The sequence below is a fragment of the Rhea americana genome, unplaced genomic scaffold, assembly GCF_003343005.1.
Source record: "Rhea americana isolate MKP2758 unplaced genomic scaffold, rheAme1 scaffold_47, whole genome shotgun sequence".
Classification (NCBI taxonomy): domain Eukaryota; kingdom Metazoa; phylum Chordata; class Aves; order Rheiformes; family Rheidae; genus Rhea; species Rhea americana.
Window position 1 is genome coordinate 1,610,652 of NW_028186612.1, and position 20,389 is coordinate 1,631,040.

The 20,389-nt window shown below is 39.9% G+C and overlaps 1 protein-coding gene across 3 annotated transcripts in view; it reads right to left on the minus strand.

Moving 5' to 3' along the window:
- GALNT11 (polypeptide N-acetylgalactosaminyltransferase 11) overlaps positions 1-20,389 on the minus strand; it is a 53,356-nt gene that overhangs the window by 18,233 nt on the left and 14,734 nt on the right. For all 3 annotated transcript variants that reach the window (XM_085316448.1, XM_085316447.1, XM_085316449.1), the window contains exons 2-7: positions 18,378-18,722; positions 14,548-14,671; positions 10,902-11,068; positions 7,138-7,263; positions 4,573-4,822; positions 784-901 (exon numbers count right to left, since the gene is read on the minus strand). In XM_085316448.1, coding sequence (XP_085172574.1) covers positions 784-901; positions 4,573-4,822; positions 7,138-7,263; positions 10,902-11,068; positions 14,548-14,671; positions 18,378-18,684 — 1,092 coding nt within the window. In that variant the 5' untranslated portion in view covers positions 18,685-18,722. The remainder of the gene's footprint in view (positions 1-783; positions 902-4,572; positions 4,823-7,137; positions 7,264-10,901; positions 11,069-14,547; positions 14,672-18,377; positions 18,723-20,389) is intronic.

Consider the following 20,389-nt stretch of genomic DNA (forward strand, 5'->3'; position numbering starts at 1 on the left):
ATATCTCCAAGGACACAATTAGATAACAGATTTATCTAAAAAAATTACCCGCCACTTTTAACTCTTGCAGATTTGTCTGCAATGAGATGATGGGCATCTCATTTTTGGGGCAGACTTGTCAAATCTATTATGAATCAACTTTGCAAAACTGAAGATGTAAACATGGCATTGAACACGAAAAATTTTGCTTTTCTCTCAGAGGAGTGACAATGAGAAAGATGAAAATACAGCAACCACAATGAAGTGTCACTTTAGAATGACCTGATAACCATGTTCTCACCATTTTTCCATCCAAGTTGACTCTTTTACATGCTTCTTCTCAATCTACTTAACAAAAATTACATTTCCAAGGCCTCCAGAGAGAGGCTGGAGTACCTGGAATGCCCCACAAAAACATTATAAACTTTCTCATAGTCATTCCTGCTGCGAGTCATATACGTGTCTTAACTGGTTTGTGAAATTCATTAGACAGTTCTCATAAGCTCATTGCAGAAGTTTACATGACTTCCTGTGCTGCTTTATATGCATATGAAATGCCAGCCAAACAAAGAAACCCACAAACTTAACTATACAACTCAAAATTCCCTTAAATCTTCCTGTTTAAACTTAACTTGAAGATTATTGTAAAGGCTGTTACTGTGTGCTGAAGGCATCCTTTCTGGGGATAGAAGTGCCAGTTTCTCTGTGCAAATAGCTACTCTATTGCTAAAGAACCCGTACATAGAGAAGTAAAGAAGCCAGACACGGAGGTTCATACTCCGATATACATAAAAGCTAGATTACCCGAAAGGATATTTCCAGGTTTTCTCCTCCCCAGATGTCCATGCCACTATCATACTGTCCAAGTTCATTAAAGTACTCACGATCCATAGCAAACAGTCCTCCAGCCATAGTAGGTGACCTAAAAAGAAATATTGAAAAAAGTTCTCATTATTTTAAACAAAAACACTGATCCTAGATAAAATCTGCTAGTCCTAAATTTACATTTAGACCTACAGAAGAAAGTTCCAATGCTGCACACATTAAAAATCAGCAGATTACATTTCTACAATCTCAAAATCTTATTTTCAAAAGCAGATCTGTAAGTGGTGTTTGTGATCTTCCTTTATTCTATCACCTATAAAACTTTTTTTTTTTTTTTGAATAAAAGAAAAATTGATTAGAATTGAAGATGAAGGATGGTSAGGTAAGAGAAACAAAGTGGCAGTCTCCTTCTACTCCAAAAGAAAGAAAAACCTGCGCAAGTTTGGAGTCCAAGTTTTCTACAGTGAAGCTTAGAAGCTTCCTTTAATTGGCTTCTGACAGAGAGGTCTAATCTCCCTTACAGCTAGTAATGAACCAAAAAGAAGTGTACCCTGGGATGGGAGAACAGGAGTGCTCTAACTTGGATTGCACAAGACTATGTTTATCATCATGTCACTAAAATCAGTAGTCTGTATCTGGTTCTTMAGAACTGACAAAAGTTATCTTCTCACCTAATCAGCTACTTCGACTAAGATGTATGGATGCACCGCTTACTTTACAGAATAATTCTATGGAAATGTTTAGACTTTCACACAATAAACTGTTGTTCTCTCTCTTACAGAGGAAATTACAGAGACTGGGCCTAATTCAACTAGAGGAAAAAGTAGAATTTAGAGTGCACGTTACTTCCCAAATTAAATTAGATACAGTTGTTATTTGCAACAAGGTCCAGATTTAAACTATATAAGCCAGAAGGGCAAGTAAAATGCCACTGTTTAATAAACTAAACTTAAACACCAGGAACACCAGGAACAGCATTGTTTCATCACTGATGAAATCATCAGTTTATTCAGAAACTATTTACAAGTCTTGTATTTGCATAGGCTCTTTGGGATTCCCCAGTTTTTTTTTGTCTTGCCTCTACATTAGAGTGGTGGCAATATTTTAAACAAAATATTGTATTTTGTACAAACCTGTATACGATCTCCATTCTACAAACCATATGCTAAATTATTCTTGGATCACCAAAACCACTTAATCAGAAAATTATAGTATAGGGATGTCCTAGAAGATTATAGAAGGCGATAGAAATACTTTGTAAACCCGACATATGATAGCTGCTGTGAAGAGGCATTTTCTTTTTCTTGTTAGTAAAAAGCTGTGATTAAGCTAAGCCCAAGTCTGCATTTCCCTGCTTGATCCCATACAATTTTCTGCTGCAATTTCTATCACCTTAAGATCTGGGTTGAAAGGTTACTCTGTTTTTCCAGACCTGACACCAAAACATTTCATTTTGAAGGTCTCTAGATCATTAAAAAGTTGAACTTTCCATGTGATGGGAAGCCATTCCCAAAGGTTACATAGTAAACTAGGCTTTGTTTCAAAACAGGCAAAGAGCTCTAAGTAGGAAAGCCACTTCCACACTCACAGAACTTAACTTCCACACTCAGAGAATCTTAAACAATGAGACTTTAGTTCTCTGGGTTTTCTGCAGTTTTTCCTAAAAGTGAGTAGGAGGGCAACAGCAGTGTTCATAACAGAGAGAACTAACCCTCCAGCATGCCTCAGATTAAGCCTGACAAAAACTCTTAAAAGAATTAGGATTTTAAGATTTTCTATGCTGTTTCCCCCTAAAGATTTCCCCAGTCTGTCCTTTCCTTCTGACTTCAGAAACCACCACAGCAACACTTTCCAAACAGACTGAACAAACCAGTCAAACTGTTAAGTAACTTCAGAAGTTTTCTGGCTCCTCAGAGCAAATCTTGTGATGAGCAGATGGGGACAGACTAACTGCAGAGCTGTCAGACCACAGCAGGGAAAATGAAAGGAGAGGGAAAAAACAGTGCGCACCCAGTTTCTGCTTCACTTTGCAAATTTAACAAAAGCACCACATTCTGCAAGAAATCAATCTGTCCTGAAGAAGTAAAGCTCCTCCATTTCACAGAACCTGAATTCTGTACCAAGATGGAGACCTGCAACTAGAAGAAGTGCAATCAGCTCCAACCTGTTGCTCTACTACCATTAGCTCTTCTCATGAGGGGTTTCACAGTGGGACAGCTTCTGTTCTTCTGTCTGAAGTCTATGTGCTTGCTTGCTAATGAAGGTGTCTACAGGCATCATTTTATAGCAGGGTCACGCATCCAGTAGGAAGATGACATTGCCAGTTCTGTACAGGTCAGACAGCTATCACAGAATCACAGTATAGTTGAGGTTGGAAGGGACCTCTGGAGATCATCTAGTCCACCCTCCCTGCTTAAACAGGGTCAGCTAGAACACATTAGACAGGATCATGTCCAGGTAGGTACAGAATATCTCCAGAGAAAGAGACCCCACAACCTCTCCGGGCAACTTCTTCCAGGGCTCTGTCACTCTCACAGAAAATAAATTTTCTCTCATACTCAGGTGGAACTTCCTATGTCCCAGTTTGTGCCCATTGCCTCTCGTCCTATTGCTTGGCACCACTGAAGAGTCCAGCCCCATCTTCTTGACCCCCTTCCCCCCAAGGTATTTGCAGACATTAATAAGATCCCCCCTCAGTCTTCTCTTCCCCAGGCTGAAGAGGCCCAGCTCTCACAGCCGTTCCTCATAGGGCAGGTGCTCCAGCCCTCTGATCATCTTTGTAGCCCTATGTTGGTCTCTCTCCAGTAGCTCCATGTCTCTCATACTGGGGAGCCCAGAACTAGACGTAGTACTCCAGATGCRGCCTCACCAGGGTTGAATAGAGTGGCAGGATCACCTCCCTYGACCTGCTGGCAACACACTTCCTAATGCACCCCAGAACACCATTGACCTTCCTGGCCACATGAACACATAGCTATAGCTGGCTCATGGAATGCTGTCAACAGATAAAAGATTAAGAAAGGTGCTTTCAAGCCCTAGTGGTAAGTTTTACGGAGACTTTTCTTTCAGAACAAATCTTTCAAGCAATTCGGACCACAAAAACAACAGCACAGGCTTCCAAGCACCTGACAGTTTCAGGCATTTGCCACATTGGGGAAAGTCAAAGATAATGTTTTAAAGATGGTTTTCACRTCCATGTGTGTTCAGTTAGGAAGTTTCATGACAAAAATAAATGTTTGTCTGAGCAAGAATAATATAAACAAAATCAAAAAAGATGTTGATACAGACGATTAAACACTGATAATGTCTCCCATCAGCTACAAGATAGCCTTCCTATTACCACAAAAATGTTCTTCCAAACTAGTAATTCATTAGCATTTCACCATAGAAAGTTTAGAATCTATTASAGGGACATGCAGGCTATCAGTAGAGCAAATACTGTTATCAAAAGTCATCATTATTAAGCCAAACATTAACAGACTGGAAACAGAAATGCACATCAAGGCACAGTTCAAAATGAAATTATTGGACAGATTTAGTGCAGAGTAACGTAAGCGCTTGAAGTCTTCTGTCTTCAGCAAAACATGGCAAAAAGATCCTGTTGTAAAAGCATTCTCTACAGTGTGCTTTCTTGACGTAAYAATACAAACATATTTAAGCCAAAATTAAACACTGGAAGTTAAGCTGAAGTTTAAAAAACATTCCTAATCAACTGTGTTACACACTGAAGCCGACCACCTGCTTCACATCACACAGGAGGAACCTTACTTGATTGGAGCCGTGGCTCCCTCGGGTCCTTCCAATTCTGACAAAGGAACAAGGTCCCATTTAAAGTGCAGGCCCCAGTTAAAGCCTCCACGCACCACTGGGGAGGAGCTGTAGGCAAGCGTGTCAGCACTGATTATGTCAATCACGGGGCACACCACAGTCCTGCGATCTTCTCTGATTGGCGTCAGCAAAGGTTGCAACCACATCTCGTTCACCTCACAGTGACTGTCCAGGAAAACCAGCACTTTTCCTAAGGAGGCCAAAGCACAYAAGATGCAAAGATCGGTGCACAGAAATCCACAGAAACACACACGTTTGTATCAGCAACAGAGCACTGACAGAGTCCTCACCATGCTGTGCAACAGAAGGGAAACACCATCTGCACTCAGGAGAGCTGGCAAACCAGAGACTCCTCAGGGATTAGTTCAGTCGCAAAGGCAGAAGGTAAATCCTGGCTATTCTCATTTAACTGTGAATAGCTCAAGTGGGCAGTTATTTACATTTTCTTGGCAGGATTTTATAGTTGTCAAATATTCTACCTAGACTCAGCARAGGTATTGTACATTAAATAAAACATCATGATCGGCCAATAACGCTAAGAGCCCAAGCRATGCTGACCAAACCACCACAGTGCAAAGCAGTTACTCTAATGCAGCGCACATCCCAGGTCTGATTCAATACTAGCGAGGGAGCTGATGATGAAGATGATGGCTCAGAATCACCCTCAGGACACAGCTGTTTCCATCTACTGACTAGTCACCTTAGGCTCTCTTTATATCAGGCTTCAGCATCCATGCAGTTACTGTTGCAACTAAGATCCGTGGATTTTAAGGCAAACTATCGTAAYCAATTAATTTGCATTCCTTCATAATTCAGACCAGAGTTTCAATTCCTAAATATGAACTAAATACAGAATATCTACTTATTTCATTAGCTTTATAGTTACTGTGGATTCATATCAGCTTAAAGGAGAGTAAAAGCCATAAACTGGCACAGCAAAATCCAGTGTTAGACAAAGCAACATTTCAGTCGTGAAAAATCAATCTCTTCAGTTTACACAAGTTTATCTGCCATGGTCAGGGAGGACAATTCAGTCCATGCAAGATCTTCAGGCCGAGTTGGTCTAAAAAGTTATTTTAAGCTTTACTGCACAACATAAAAATATGCAACTTTAAAATAATGTGGGAAAGAGCTTTACAGAAAATGACTCAAATACATAAACATAATGAGYTACCCATTAACAACAGACAATATTTAAATTGGGGGGGAGGGGACAGACTCTAGCAGTTCAGAAGAGCAATAAAATGACTTAAAATTGCACCAAGTCAAATGAGTCCTAGCAGTTTRGAAACAGCAATCACAATCTTCTCTCTGAATTATGCCACTACAATGCTAATGAGTAAACATCAATTAAGAGACTTTATCCAGCACTCAAAAATTGAGAAAACAGCACATACTTCTCAAATGGCACAGAATTTAACTAGGAAGCATATTATGGTAAAATGCACATAGCATACATAAAGCACCAGATACAGTTTATCCTAATTAACACTCCCTGCAACAACAGGAAACCTTGTGTGAGAAACATTTCAATGAGATGGGTGAATTAGAAGCCAGTTTAAAGTTAGCTAGACCTTAAGGAAGCAGATTGCCATTTTAGAGCAATAGCTTTCACTTGAAGAAGTATTCTGCCAATACAATATCCGGGCTTAGAAGATGTTTCCGAGACTATGTTCTTTCAGAACAGGAATATGAAAAGTTCTACTACACCCTGGAAAGTTTGTCAAATACTGTTTTTGTTTTATTATCTCACTGACCCATTCTAAATGGATTTTTTTTTTTTTTTTTTGCTTTTTGTTTTTAAATCACAAGCAAACTTACAGGAGAAGTAAAAACAAGTCAAGCCAATGTTTCAGGTGCAATTTAAGAAATTTGCTCAAATTGGACTCCAAATTTGCCAAGTCACTGTTTGGCATGCTTCAAAAAAAWATCCCAGTTACAAACTATAAAACTATCATATCTATTCTATATTTATGTATAAGAAAGAACTAAGGCCTCCTTGTTTCCATCAAACAGGTAACAGAAAAGCGTCAAATGACACATAATTCAGTAAAGCTATGACAAAATGCTGCAGAAGGTTTCATATAGATCATRGCTAATAACAGCATGATGGAAACATTCAAACACACAGGTAATGCTAGTTAAGGTTTGCAATCACCACCATACTAGTATTACTGAAGACACTTTGTTTAGCTGTTGCAACATACTTTAACATAAGAACAGCCAAAGATARAGGCAGGTAACTTATTTGAACAATTGCTATGAGATGCCAGCGACTATTTTAAATATCTTTCACCTAAACTACCATTATCCCAAAATTTTCTTTCCYCTTCTTTAAACTGTGTAGCTTGGAACAGAGCATGACACACAGACCCCCTTACAGTGGGCTAAAGCTGTCACAAACATSCAATATTCAACACTGGAAAGAGCTACACTACAGGAAGGAAAGTCACCCAGTTGCATGTGGTCAGAGTATGCAAATAAAGGAGAAAGAAGAAGGTATACCTGTGGCATGAGAGGCTCCAATCATCCTTCCTCGAATCAAGCCCTCCCGCTTTTCATTTCTCACCAACTTAGTGGTTTTCGGAAGTTGAGTTTTAACATACTCACTCAGGTCTTTCTTCAAGTCAGCTGAGAAGAGGAGAACACAAGTTCAACAACTGGATGCAAGCACTGCGAGAGCTTTGCTTCAATTACAGATAAACTCAAAGGSGGCCGAAGAACTCTACCAGAAAGCAGTCTTCAATACAGTATGGCTTCAAATTAAACCTAACAAGAAAAGGCAGTCATACCACATCCTACACTTGCTCTCTGCTTCCYCTCCCCACTTTTGTCATTTTATACTTTCATTACCCTATCAATTACAACACTTCTCCCCTGCTGTAGTGTGGAAACCCACACAAAGCAGGCACATATCCTGCATTGGAACGGGTGACTGACCATACACTGACCTTCCACAGCACCCACTCTGCTGATGTGATTTTCCCATCCAACTTGTCTATGCCCTGCCACTTCATCAGGCCTTATATCTAGTCTTGGTTTCTTAAACACAGATTTTACTGCCCCCCYTTTTTTTTCCCTGTTCGAAAAAACTTCGATACAATGCAACTCAAGTTTGAACTGAAACTCTATGCTAACAGGAATTACTGCTGCTAAAAAAAAGTTAAAACAACTCTCAGGTGTGCAGAGACAGCATTTTTCTTCCAAATTATTCTGATGGTGGYAGTCTGACATTTGCAGCAAAAGTAATTAAAGCCTTTTCAGAGACACATAAATCACTAGCGTTCTATATACTAAAGCAAATACTGACATCTTTAAAAAGTAGCACGAGGACATCTTTCATTATTTGTACCTGCCTAGCTGGTAAAAGTTTAGGTTTACAAAATAATGATGTCCAACAAGAGAAATAGAATTACAACTTGCTCACAGGTAGTTGCTTTCTAAAATTCTGAAGAATGAAAGACACTCTTGGCAAGCATATGCTTTCAAAAAGCRGTAAAGATCATTAAAGCCTAATATTAATGGCAGCTGTAACAGTATTCCCTCCCCTCAACATTAAAGTAGAGTGCAAGCTTTTACCATTGAAGCAGGACAYATGAATACTGCAGTAATGGAAAAATGTAAGTTATTAAGTTTATGGAGAAACAAAAAGGAATATAAACCGAGAAAGAAAAAGAGTAAGTCAGTTAAGATTTTATAGAGAACAAAAGGTCGASACACACACACTGGATTCAACTAGGTCACAGGGATCCACTCTCCCTTGGTCTTCAGCATGACATAATATGCCAGGGACAGGAAAGATTTTTTTGAAGGAAGTCTCCTAGAAAGAGGAAGAAATTAAGTCGTTTCTATAGCACTACTCAGTAAGGGATGTCTTATTTGAGCATACCTCAGGGACAGAGAAAGACACCCGATTTTCTCTYTACAGTAGTATATACAGACCCACAGTGTCCCTGGAAGATTTTTCAGGCAACTTTTCAATAAAAAGTTAATGTTCCTTTCCCTCACAYCACATGAGTTTCAGCTTCATGGCCACAGGGAAGACCAATTTCTTCCAACATAAGCCCCAAAAATGCTTCAACACAGCCTGCCTGCCAAATTTTGCTCCAAGGAGTAAAAATCTCTTTTGGGCCAGTGGAGTATCTCCAGAAATTACTTTTCTATATGGATGCATTGATGGCTCCTCCAAAACAAGAAAAACTAGGATTGGAGTCCATTGGCAGGGGTGGTATTTTTGCAAAGTACTCTGTCGCAGACTTCTCCAGGCTCCTAATACCAGTATTCCTTTCTTCAGTCTCTTCCTCTCCATAGGAAGACAGCACCRGTAAACCTTTAACATTTCCAGTAGGCTATCTCACGCCAGGTAAAGCCTAAACCAAAAAAAAAAAGAGGCCTTACTAAAGGAAGAATTCCTGCCTTGCAGCAGAGGGAGAGAAAGATGTAACGCTGGGATCAACTGAGCCATCAAAATGTCTGCTCAGCTAGCRAGACACTTCATGATTGAAAATGGAAGAAGCTTCTTGAGCCTTAAAGTAGAGGCAAGGATGCAAGTTTTGCTCAACAGCACTGATGTGCAGCAGAGCTCCTACAATGAAAGCTGAAGAAATAGGCAGAATTTCATCTGAGCTATCATTTGCGACGAGTATCAAGTACATATTTAAGAGAAAATAAAGATCAAAGAGGCATAAAGATTAAGCAATTCACCCAGGCTCACATACRTGATCCACGGCAGAGCCAAAGACAAGTCTTAGTCCATTTCTTCATTCAAACTAGCTTTGTTTTTTTCAACTATAAAATTCCATCAGTAAAAATTAAGCAGCAATGCAAACTTTTTTTCATCATCAAGAGCAGAATTTCTTTGTATAAAGAGCATCTCCTCCCATCTTGCGCTTCAAATCATTTTTGTTTAAAGTCAGAAATGCAAGAGTAGCCACTTGAACACTTTGAAATTAATCTAGCCTTTGAAAGAGGCTAGGAGCAATAGTACTACTGCCCAAACATAGTATGCTAATCAAATACATTACCATATTGAAAAGACTAGGTTTGGAAGTAGCCTTCATATTCAGAACTTAAGCTTATGAAACTTGAAAGCAACAAACTGTACAAGGGAATTTGTAGCAAAGGGTGCATATTGCTTCCAAAGCACAGAAGGATAAAAAAATGCTTTTAAATATTACATACACATAGTTATCAGCAAGGAACATTGTTTGATGTTTGTTCTCTCCCATAGCTTAACACTTGATGTTACCTCACAGAAATAAACTAGTTGCATGATGACAAGAGAATTTCATTCTGTGTTATGCTTATCTAATCACTGTGGTGATTTCTCACTGTGAAAGTGAGCCCTTATTCCAGAAAACAAATTATGAGACCAGAGGAGTTAAACTAAAATAGAATCTAATATGAATACGCAGAAAATTGTGAACTCTTATACCGGCAAGCAGGGAACTCGCACAGACCTGCTTGCAAGGACTACTACACTAACATATTTCTCAACACGCATTTAGCTTTTAAAGTGCCAAAATGTTTGAACTTTGTCTTTCTTGCTTTGTGCATCATCCAAGATACCACCCACTCTCCAGGGGCCTGTCCCAGAGGGTGGRGCAGCCCCTGCTCCACCAAAACCCAGCAAGAGTTGCTCACAGGGTGGCCACAAGAGGCTGTACAAGAGCCAGGCAGAGCCCTTGCAGCAAATGCTGAGCTCGATCACAGCACACCACCTCTCTAAAATGCTGAGCAAGTACCAAGACCTGGCCACACTGTTTCCACACTGCCACATCGACTTATTTTCAAGACTGCAGCTGAGGCTATGGGCATGTAAGTCCTTTCAGAAGCATTCACAGGTAGTCTCTCAGCCTACAAAATTTATAGTAAAATCAGTGTAAGCTGCTCTGAACACCAGAGTAGCCCAGCAAGATTTACTGCACGGTGCTACACCGTTGAGATCAGCTAAGCTATCAACAACTGCTTAATTATCCTCTCATTCCTTATTATGAGCTTTAAAGACCTCTTTTTGTATCATATAGCCATGAATATTTAAATTTCATCAGATAAATTTGCACCACTGTCCATGAGAAAGTCATTTTGGACTTCTGAGAACATCGTGCATCTATACCAGCACCTTTCAGATACGGACTGCAGTACAAATKGTTTTTACCCTGATCACATTTTTATTTGAACCAGCCAATAAAGCACAGGAACAGATGGGCAGCTCAGGAGCCAGTGGAAAGTGTAAGCAGTCACCAAAATATACTGAAAGAGTGTCTCACCCAATTCACTGCTGTCATCCACCAAAATAATTTCATGAAGAAGATATGCAGGCGTGCGATCAAGGACACTATGTACTGTGCGAAGTAGAGCAGAAAGTGCTTCATTGTAGAAGCAGATAATAACACTGGCAAATGGCAGATCAGAAGGGTAGAACTTATCTCTACATCTGCAAACAGAAAAACAGTATTTATCACTATTTTCAGTGGCATTTCCATAAAGTTCACTACTAAAACTTCATAAATAAAAAACTCAAATATTAAATGTGTAGGAAGAATCCCTAATTTGAATGTAAACAGTCCAGGATAACATCTGTACCAGGGCTCAGCATAATAAGTTACCCTTCACATGGACTTAATAGCTTGTAGGTTATCGCTACACATCAGAAAATAAGATACAATGGATTGGGATGGAGGGGGGAGTTTAAGACATGAGCAAAAATAGATGCTAAGGGCYTGATTCAGCTGTGAAAACATATAGTCTAGTTGACATTGGGTGTCAGACACGAACAAGAATGGTAAATACGACATAAGGCTTATGAAAATCCCACACCTTTATTGGCCAGCTGYTGGAGGCCAGGTTGAATATTCCAGAACATCTCAAATGGTGCTATATGCCTGTCTAAGCAACCAAGGTTGGGATTCAGGCTGCAGATTAAGACACTTAAATCTAGTCAATACTGTCAGTGGAGAGAGGAGTGTTCAGCTCACCTAAGGCAGAGTGACATTTTGTCAGCAGAAGAGCTGACATACTCTGGTATAGTCCAACATACTCTGGTAGTTACTACCTGTAACAGATCCAACAGGCTGGATCTCTACTAATTRTAACAGAAGTAGAGACACTGGGCTATCATGCAAGTATCTACATTTAAGCATCTTAATTTGAAAGCTGAAACCCACTCAAAGCAGAAAAGTATTCTAATTTTCAAATTTTGCTCGTACAATCTAATAGCATACAGTARCACAAATAAATGCCATTTAAAGCAAGGTGCCAGACATGAACGGATCCAATAAAAATATGACATACTACAAACGAAAACTGAGAGGTATACAAGTAAAGTCTTCACTGACTTGAAATGAACTCAGCTTTTGGGGAAGACATGTTTCAGCAAGTACAATTCATTACGTTTACCCAAAGCAGAGCAACCACTAGAAAAACAGATGAAGCTTTGTAAGTAGCTGGTCCTGGACCCTTGCCCTCCCCAGGTGCCTTGCTCCCAGAGGCATGCACAGGTGAGTCAACTCCTAGATCTATGGTCTCCAGCTGCTGGCCAAGACCCCCTGGCCTCTCTGGTCACTAGCTCCTTCAGATGCCTCACCCCTGAAGACACTCACAAATGGGTCTCAGATGATCCCCGGACCCGACCACCTCTCCAGCAGTTGGCCAGGACTCCCCTGGTCCCTCCAGTAGCCAACTCTTCCTGTGGCCTCACCCTTAAACACACACATACTTAGCCCCAAGACCACTTCACCTACTTGCTGGCTAGTCTGGCTTGACATTTGATAGTGATCACACTGACAAGCATTCCCTCATTCACTCCATTTGATGGTACCAGACGCCCAGTACCTSTGACCCACAGTTCCACTCCAGTTGCTGGCTCTCGATTTCCACTCACTGGCATCACAGACACASTGGCCCCTGTGAGCCACAGTCTGCTTCCAGCTACAAGCACTTAAAGGCACACATACACCCTCACCCAGAAAAACAGAAATAGAATTTAGTAAGATAGGACAGACAGTGGTGGCCATACATGGTCAGACCAGCATACTGACCAACAACCTGTTTGCACACAACCTGCCCCTTATCCTTCTATTTTCCCTTCCTCCCAAAACATCTCACCTTGATTCTTCCCTTTCATTCCTCCCACTAAATATCCCGTAAGTCTTACGTGATCTCAAAACACTCTTCCTCTGAACTGCACACTCTGCCCCATACCCCTAAGCAATAACCTCTTTTCAGTCTGAAAAGTGATATGGGAGAGCTGCTCCTCTTCAGTAATCTCGATGGGTTTTGTAACTGGACCATGAGGCTGATGCTCTCCTCGGACAAACTCGGGAGGAGTTGGGACATGAAACTATTTAGGTTCCCTGAGCTGCTACTGTTTTTGTGCTCCTTTCTGTGTGCTCAGATAAGCTTTTTATCACGTAACCTAACAAGGATTGTAGCATCTTTTCTGGTAATTATAGTATTCAATATCTCAAAAGTGAAGTTTCGTAACTACAAATACTGTAAAATACTACAAGTATTGTAGAATACTTGTTGTAACAGAATACATAGGTGGCAAGGTGAAAGACACACAGGATGTGTAATCCTAGTCTTGCTGGATAGCAAACTCAGTTTCTAGGATTTTTCACACTGACTTATTTTAAATATTTTTGGAAACTTGTTTCTACAAAAATAGCTGTGTGTTAACCCTGCTACTCACAAACATTAAATAAGTTGGATGAAAATTTGAGTAAGTGTATATCTAATCCAATTTTTCCATAAGAATTCTTAAAGATGCCCAAGAATTAAAGGAAAAAAATGGACTTGTGCTTAAGGCTGTGAAACAGTGTTAATGAGGGAAAAGAGGAAAACAAGAAGAGGTAATCCCCATGGTCTGTTTTCCAAACTGATCATTTTGTTTTGCAATTCAAGATAATGAATATTAGATGCTATTACTCTCCCACTTTAATACAAGCCTTTTACTAGGAATTATAGATAATCTGATGTTTGCCTTCCCTTAGTAACCATATGTATAAAGCTAACAGGTACAAATACATGAACCAATTATAGCTACATACTCTGCAAGCTTCTTTATGAGCATCTATTACCTAAGCAAATCTCATCCCAACCTCCTCCTCAAAAACCTCTGTCCTGGCTTAAAATAGCCTCCTGATAACACTCCGCGGTGAACTCATACTAACTACACTGAATCAGTCTCAGGTTCCCATTAGCTTTGTATGCAGATACAATAATCTGCTATGAAGAGTCTTTATTTAATGACAGTCAGCCAGAAGTCAGAAGCTAGACTTCTAAATCKGAAAATCCCAAGTGCTTCCAGGGATTTCTTTTCAGCAAAGCATATCTTTGTCAATCAAGCTGCTTCATATAGTACCTTTCAAAATATAAACCATTTTGTTTACCCATTCTACTCATTCAGCTTCAAACTAGTAAGATTCTACCATACAGGCACTTCTTTGACAGCACAGTAAGCTCTAAAACTAAAAGCAAAATAGCTATCTATTTTAAGTCACCTCGAATTTCACACATATATAAACTTCGCCTTTGGGGAGTAGCCATCTGTTTGCACATAACTTGTTTTCTGGGGGCTTTACCAATCACATTCCCTTTCCAGTTTGTATTAAATTAAGTCTCTAGAGCAATATTCAAGTCAGAACAACAACAACAAAAACAGAATCCACACAAATACATACACACTACACACTATCCAAACACATACACATGCACACTATCCAAAAGAATAAAAATTCTAACCCCAAGTACTCTGGYTTAAATGGCTGGAAATCTGCCTTCAGTGACACAGTATAAAGAGTATCTACCATAAAAGAAACATCAGAAAATGTTATTTACTGAATCAGTATGTGTGTAATAAGCCTTTAAGCACATACAATTATACCATACTTTCTCCAAAAATTAAGTACATACTTTGCATCTCTGGTATCAGGTACTTCCCTGTGGTATCCCAGCCGGTTGCTGATAAGCATATTGAAGGCATGCTTCTGATAGCCCAAGTCTCTCACCTCCTGATCTTCTTCATTAAAAATCATCCCTGCAAAAAAAAACATGCCAAGATCAGTTTATGAGCTCAAAAATATCCTTTGGAAACAATCAAGGATTGAAAACTAGGCTTTGACTTCCTTTAAAACCCATCATCATCTTCAGGAACCTCTTTAGCCTCTGGTTTTACAAAGTGCATTTTTGTGCAACTATTTTAGTTTCTACCCCTCCAATAGGTAGTATTTATGAGTAGTCCTTGCAGCTGTAATAAAATGAAATACTCTCTAAAGACTGATTGTTCTGCTGTGTTTATTAGCTCTACCAGGCAAGTCTCCTTCTTTTAAATAGCCTCTGATTCTTACCACGAACTAAAMCCCCACATCAAACAAGCAACAGAGGATAGACTTTGGCCACACAATGCATCAGCTGCTATCCAGATACTTCCAGACGAAGAGTTTGGAAGTAGATTTTTCAAGAGAGAAAAAGAAAAAAAAAAGGAAAAGAAAAAAACACATTTATAAAATCTTATAATATGACTCAAATTTCATGTAGTTTTTTTGAGGCCTGCAGAAACGTAAAATAGACATTCTAGCAGAAGCATCAACTGTTGCTGAGCACGGCAGAGACAGCAATCACCAGCATAAATTAGTACCATGTTAGTGGCAAAGGTGAAATCCTGAATGCCACCCTGCCATCCTTGACTCARTGCCACAGTCTCCCCTCTCTCAGCCATATTCTTACCAAGGCAGAGAGAAGCAAAATATTACAGTGCATTGAATTCTTACAGAAAAGGGGAGGAAATGCTAAGAGCGCACAGAAAGATTTGCTTTCCTTACCTTCTCCTATCCGCTAGACACTTCTGCTACAATTCAGAAAGCTGAGCAAYGTTTTGTTGTCTCAATTCAAATGGCTGCACAGAATGAAATGTAGATGTCCTCTACAGCTASTACCAAGCTACAGACGCAGTTTCACTGAAATTTTAGTGCAAGTGAGCAAGAATCACGTGATCCATCTCCTTTCACCTTGCCTATCATGTTCATATGGTTCAAGATCTGAGGAAAGTTATTAGCAAGGGAATCGCTCATTCACTTGCTTCCAYACATTCAGGATAATTTAGGTTGGAAGGGATCCCTGTAGGGCATCTAATCCAATCTCTTGCTCAAAGCAGGTCCAATCAGATCAGGTTGCTCAGAACTTATCCAGTCAAGTTTTGCATACCTCCAGTATCTCCAGAAATTGAGATTCAGCAACCTCTTTGGGCCCCTATTGAAGTATTTGACCAAAATGAAAATATTTTTCCTCTCATCCAACTGAATGTTTCCTGCATTCCAACTTCTTGTCTTAACACCATGCACCTCAAAAAAGGTCCAAGTCCATCTTCTCTACAGTCTCCTATTAGGTACTTGTTGACTGCAATGAGATCAACATTTAGCCTCTAAGGCTGAACAAAACCAGTTCTCTCAGTCTTTCCTCAGACCTCATATTCTCCAGTTTTAGAAGAGCTATGGCAAAAGCCAGCTGAGCTCAAACTTGGAGGAAAAACAAAAACAAAAAAAAAACAGAACAATGTTCTGTTGTGTTACAGCAACAGTATTTACACACAGGGACAACAGGAAGATCTTCCCAACGGAATTCTGTGCACCCAGATTCTCATCATTTACATTTCCTACACTAGCAYTTTCAGTCTTGAGTGTAGCAATGGCAACACACTGCACTGGGAAATACCTCACGGGTAGACGCCGTACATTTGTGTGGGACCAAGCTGGAAGTGCTGGGTACTGATATCTGCAAAAGATGTGGGATACACACAGTCTGTCCTGTGCTGACTGATGCTATTAATCCCAAAGATGAAYGCTCCCACTATGGATAAATTGCATTGCAGGGGGGTAGGAACAAGGTCCAGTCACAAGGGTCAGTGCCTCTCTTCAGGCACCAGTGGTCCTAATGGGATAAAAGTCAGTCCCTCCTTTGAACTACATGCATTGCCAAAGCAATGTTTCCAGCTTGTCTAACACCCAACTCATTCTTGCATACCCAGCATCACAGCAACCTGTGCCACACGTTGTTCTATAATCCATCCATAACCAACCACTAGCTACTTTTTTTCTGACCTTCTAAATACAGACGAGAAGTAACTACTATTTTTAGAACATTCTTGCACAGAACAATATGTAAAGTGTACGCAAAAGGTCTGAAAGGTTTCAATCCAAACAGCAGATCTAACCCCTTGAAAAATAAGGTTTGTAGTGGAAACATCAGCTCAGGTTTTACTTCAACAGTGTATTGTGGACTTCACAAATTTTTAAAGGAAAAGACAACAGATTAATCTACCAGATTACAGATTGTTTCCGGCTATCATACAGCAACCCCCCCCCCAAGTTTTTTTTAGCTTTGCATGTTTATCACTGTTCTACCACATACAGACAGGAATCCCTTCGCTGYAGCACCAAATCTAATCCTAACAGAGACCCCGCTGTCTTCTAGTGACTCATTTAGAATTTATCCTGGCACTGTAATTCCACTTGGCTTTCAGGAACCAAACAAGTCACTCTGCTTGAAGATCAAGGGACTTCTCAGCTAAGAGATCTGATCTCTTTCCTGGCTAGCACTGAAGAGCTGGAAAAAAATGGTCACTTCTGCACTGACTTACACTTCACTTGGCTCTGGTAGGTTTTGCAGTGAACTGGTAAACATTTGCAATCTCACAGGGCAATGCAAAACAGCATTTCATTTTGGAGAATGTTTTTCCACATATTCAGTCTCATAGGTCTAATGACTAACTTTGAGACTGAAGCGTGGTAAAGTTCTATACAATCTTGAGGCTGGGGATCCAGCATCCATCCAAAGCAAGGGCTGACTTCAGTCAGCTATGTGAGTATTAAACTCCCGGCTCCAAAGGGAACTGTGCCATAATTCCCAAAGCAGCAATGGATAATGATACTCAATACTCAGAACACATAGCACCTACCTCCAGACTTCCAGCAAGTTTGCAATTCAATATGCCAAATGCCTCACTTTGCATATTCGAACACAGCAGAGAACACTAACTAGACGATCTCCAGAGGTCCCTTCCAACCTTACTGATTCTATGTTTCTAAGCTATAAGCAGCTAAATATAYGAAGAATTTTAATTAGTAGTTGAGGACAAACCCAAATCACCTCATTCACAAAATACGTTTAAAAAAAACAAGTGTGTGGACCCCAGATTTACTTGCTGGTAAGAAGGAAGCAGAATTTGGTCTGTATCACTGTCATCTCAATAAATCTTTCATTRTAATTTTGTTCCAAATCTTTTTGTGCAGATGATTTCATACTCCAAGGATGTTCTCTCAATCAATGAGTTCCCTTCACTGTGTATTGCTATCAAGGAATTTAATTACTGCACATGAACAGTTTCTTTATGGCTAGTAAAAACTTACATATTTAACCCCATATAAAAAGTAAGATCTGAAACAAGAATACACTGACTCTTCCAAAAGGGAGAATTACAAAGGTAATTGTTTTGCTGTAATTCAGCCTTCCTCTTCAGCACTTATGCAGCAAAGCCATATATGTTAGGAATAAGGTATTTTGAACTAAACACGGCAGAGTAAGTTTCAAGTAATTCATAAAGAGGAGAACTACCAGTACAACCTGCATTTTAACAAAGATTTCATTACATTATTTTCCCCGGGATCCTTTTAAGAAAAACAAACTTATTAAATCAAAAGATGAGATGAAATACTAAGTTCTTGTCACCAAAAATGAAAACCACTTACCCATTTCAGGAGAAAAATCTACCTCCCCCTTCACTCGCTCCTGGACATGTTTTCCAAAAGAATTTCCTATCTTGTTTCCTATCTTGTTCTCTTTCTGTTGCAATGCAGGTATACGAACTGGCCCCCGGGTAAAACGGGGGAAGAATTTTTTTGGAAATGGTCTCTGAGGTTCTAGCCCCTTGATGGGCACATTCTTGAAAGACTGGGTCTCTTCACTGAAGTTGAAGTAAACAAAGAGCAGGAGTGTCCAGGTCACGGACGTGAAAAGGCACCCATAGCAGAAATAGCGAAGTGTGACACTTCCCATTGTAGACTCAGCATCATTGAGGGCCCATTCTCAATTACCTGGAAGAGAATAAAACACGCATTTGAGAGCGCGGCCCGTTAACTCATCAGCTCTGTACATTAGAAAATACATTCTATAGGTTACCTTTCCATTAAATAATTTTTGTAACAAACTGTAAACATAGCCCTTAAGAACGAAATCCCTTTTTGCTTTCCCATTCACAAAATAAACATGGCCGCATTTTACTGAGGCTGCGTAGCTACTACTGCTTTAAAACACAGATCAAACAGTAATGAAAAGCACACTGTCGCCCTTATCACAACGAAAAATAAAGATGATTATTACTTCCTCAGAGCAGTTATCATCATCTTTCTTCCACAACAGCGTATGCCTCATATGCCTCCATTCTTTTAAACATATCATTGCTTTAACTAAGTATATTTCTAAGCAGGAAATTGATTTTTGCAAGTGCTGCTCCCATCCTAAAGTATGGAATGACAGATTATGGACTCAAAGCTGAACAGTTTAATCCTCCATGCCCCATATTTAAGAATAGCCATCATGAGGGTCTCCAAAATTCACCACGAGGTTCAAATGAACAAACGCAGAATGAAGGTAGTGACATTTACACGTATCCTCTCATCAGGACAAAAGGGAACAGACACAGGATGGCAAAGAGGGAGAACTGCCAAGGCAATTCACTGGCTTCCTGCAAACCCCTGCAGACTCCGACGAGCTTCCACACTCGCCRGAGCAGACTGCCCCCAAAACTGGAAGGAAGCAAACCAGACCAGTTTTATTGTGCGCACCCAACCACCAATGCAAGTTCCCAAAGGTACGCTGAAAATTACTACAGTAAGCAAATCCTGAAATGAAGCGTATGGTATTAGTGATAACATTTTATTTATGGCCTAGGAGAACAAAGTATATTTTTTGGAATTTCTCATGTTTAAACTAGGCAAAAAGAAAAACAAAGAAAAACCACCACCAAAAAGCCCCATGCTGATCAGATGCCAAACCAACTCAAGAATTAGATCTCTCTAACCACTATCTAAACACAAAGAATTCTTTCCATAGCAACAAGTCAGGAAACCATTTAATTACCTTTTAATTATCAACAAGTTGATGTTAAGAAATCAGAAAATACTGGTGGTGAGTGCCAAAGTTTTACATTATTGTACTTCTCAGATTTCTCTAAACATCAGAAACTACCAGAAACCTCTGGTCAGCCCAGCAGAAAAAAAAACACACACTTACAAACATAGATTATTCCCTTCTCAATGCGGAAAACTGCTAACGAGATGTAGATGGTGTTCATGATCCCGTAGAGAGCCATAAAAAAAGCCAGTTATTTTAGCAGTGTAATTCTGAGGCCCAAGTAATTTGTGTCCAGAAAGAGTACCTGTCAAAATTCAAACTCAAGTTTCCCAAAACTGCATCAGGTCATTATCTCCCTTCCTGAAAGAAAATTATCACAGAGTAAAAACAAAGCAAAGAAAAATCTTACCTGCTCTTTTTACATCAAACTCCCACACTTCTGCAAAGCAGCAACCTACGCAGCACTTAAGCCCAAGGAGCTTAAATGGGTTTTAAGCAGGGTTTAGATCTCATGCTGACCTTGCACACACAGATGAACTGCACACTCTGGGAAACAGGCTCAAACACCGCAGCACAGAAATGTTGCTGCTTAACTATAACTTTAGGGCCATGAGATTAGTCAGGCAAC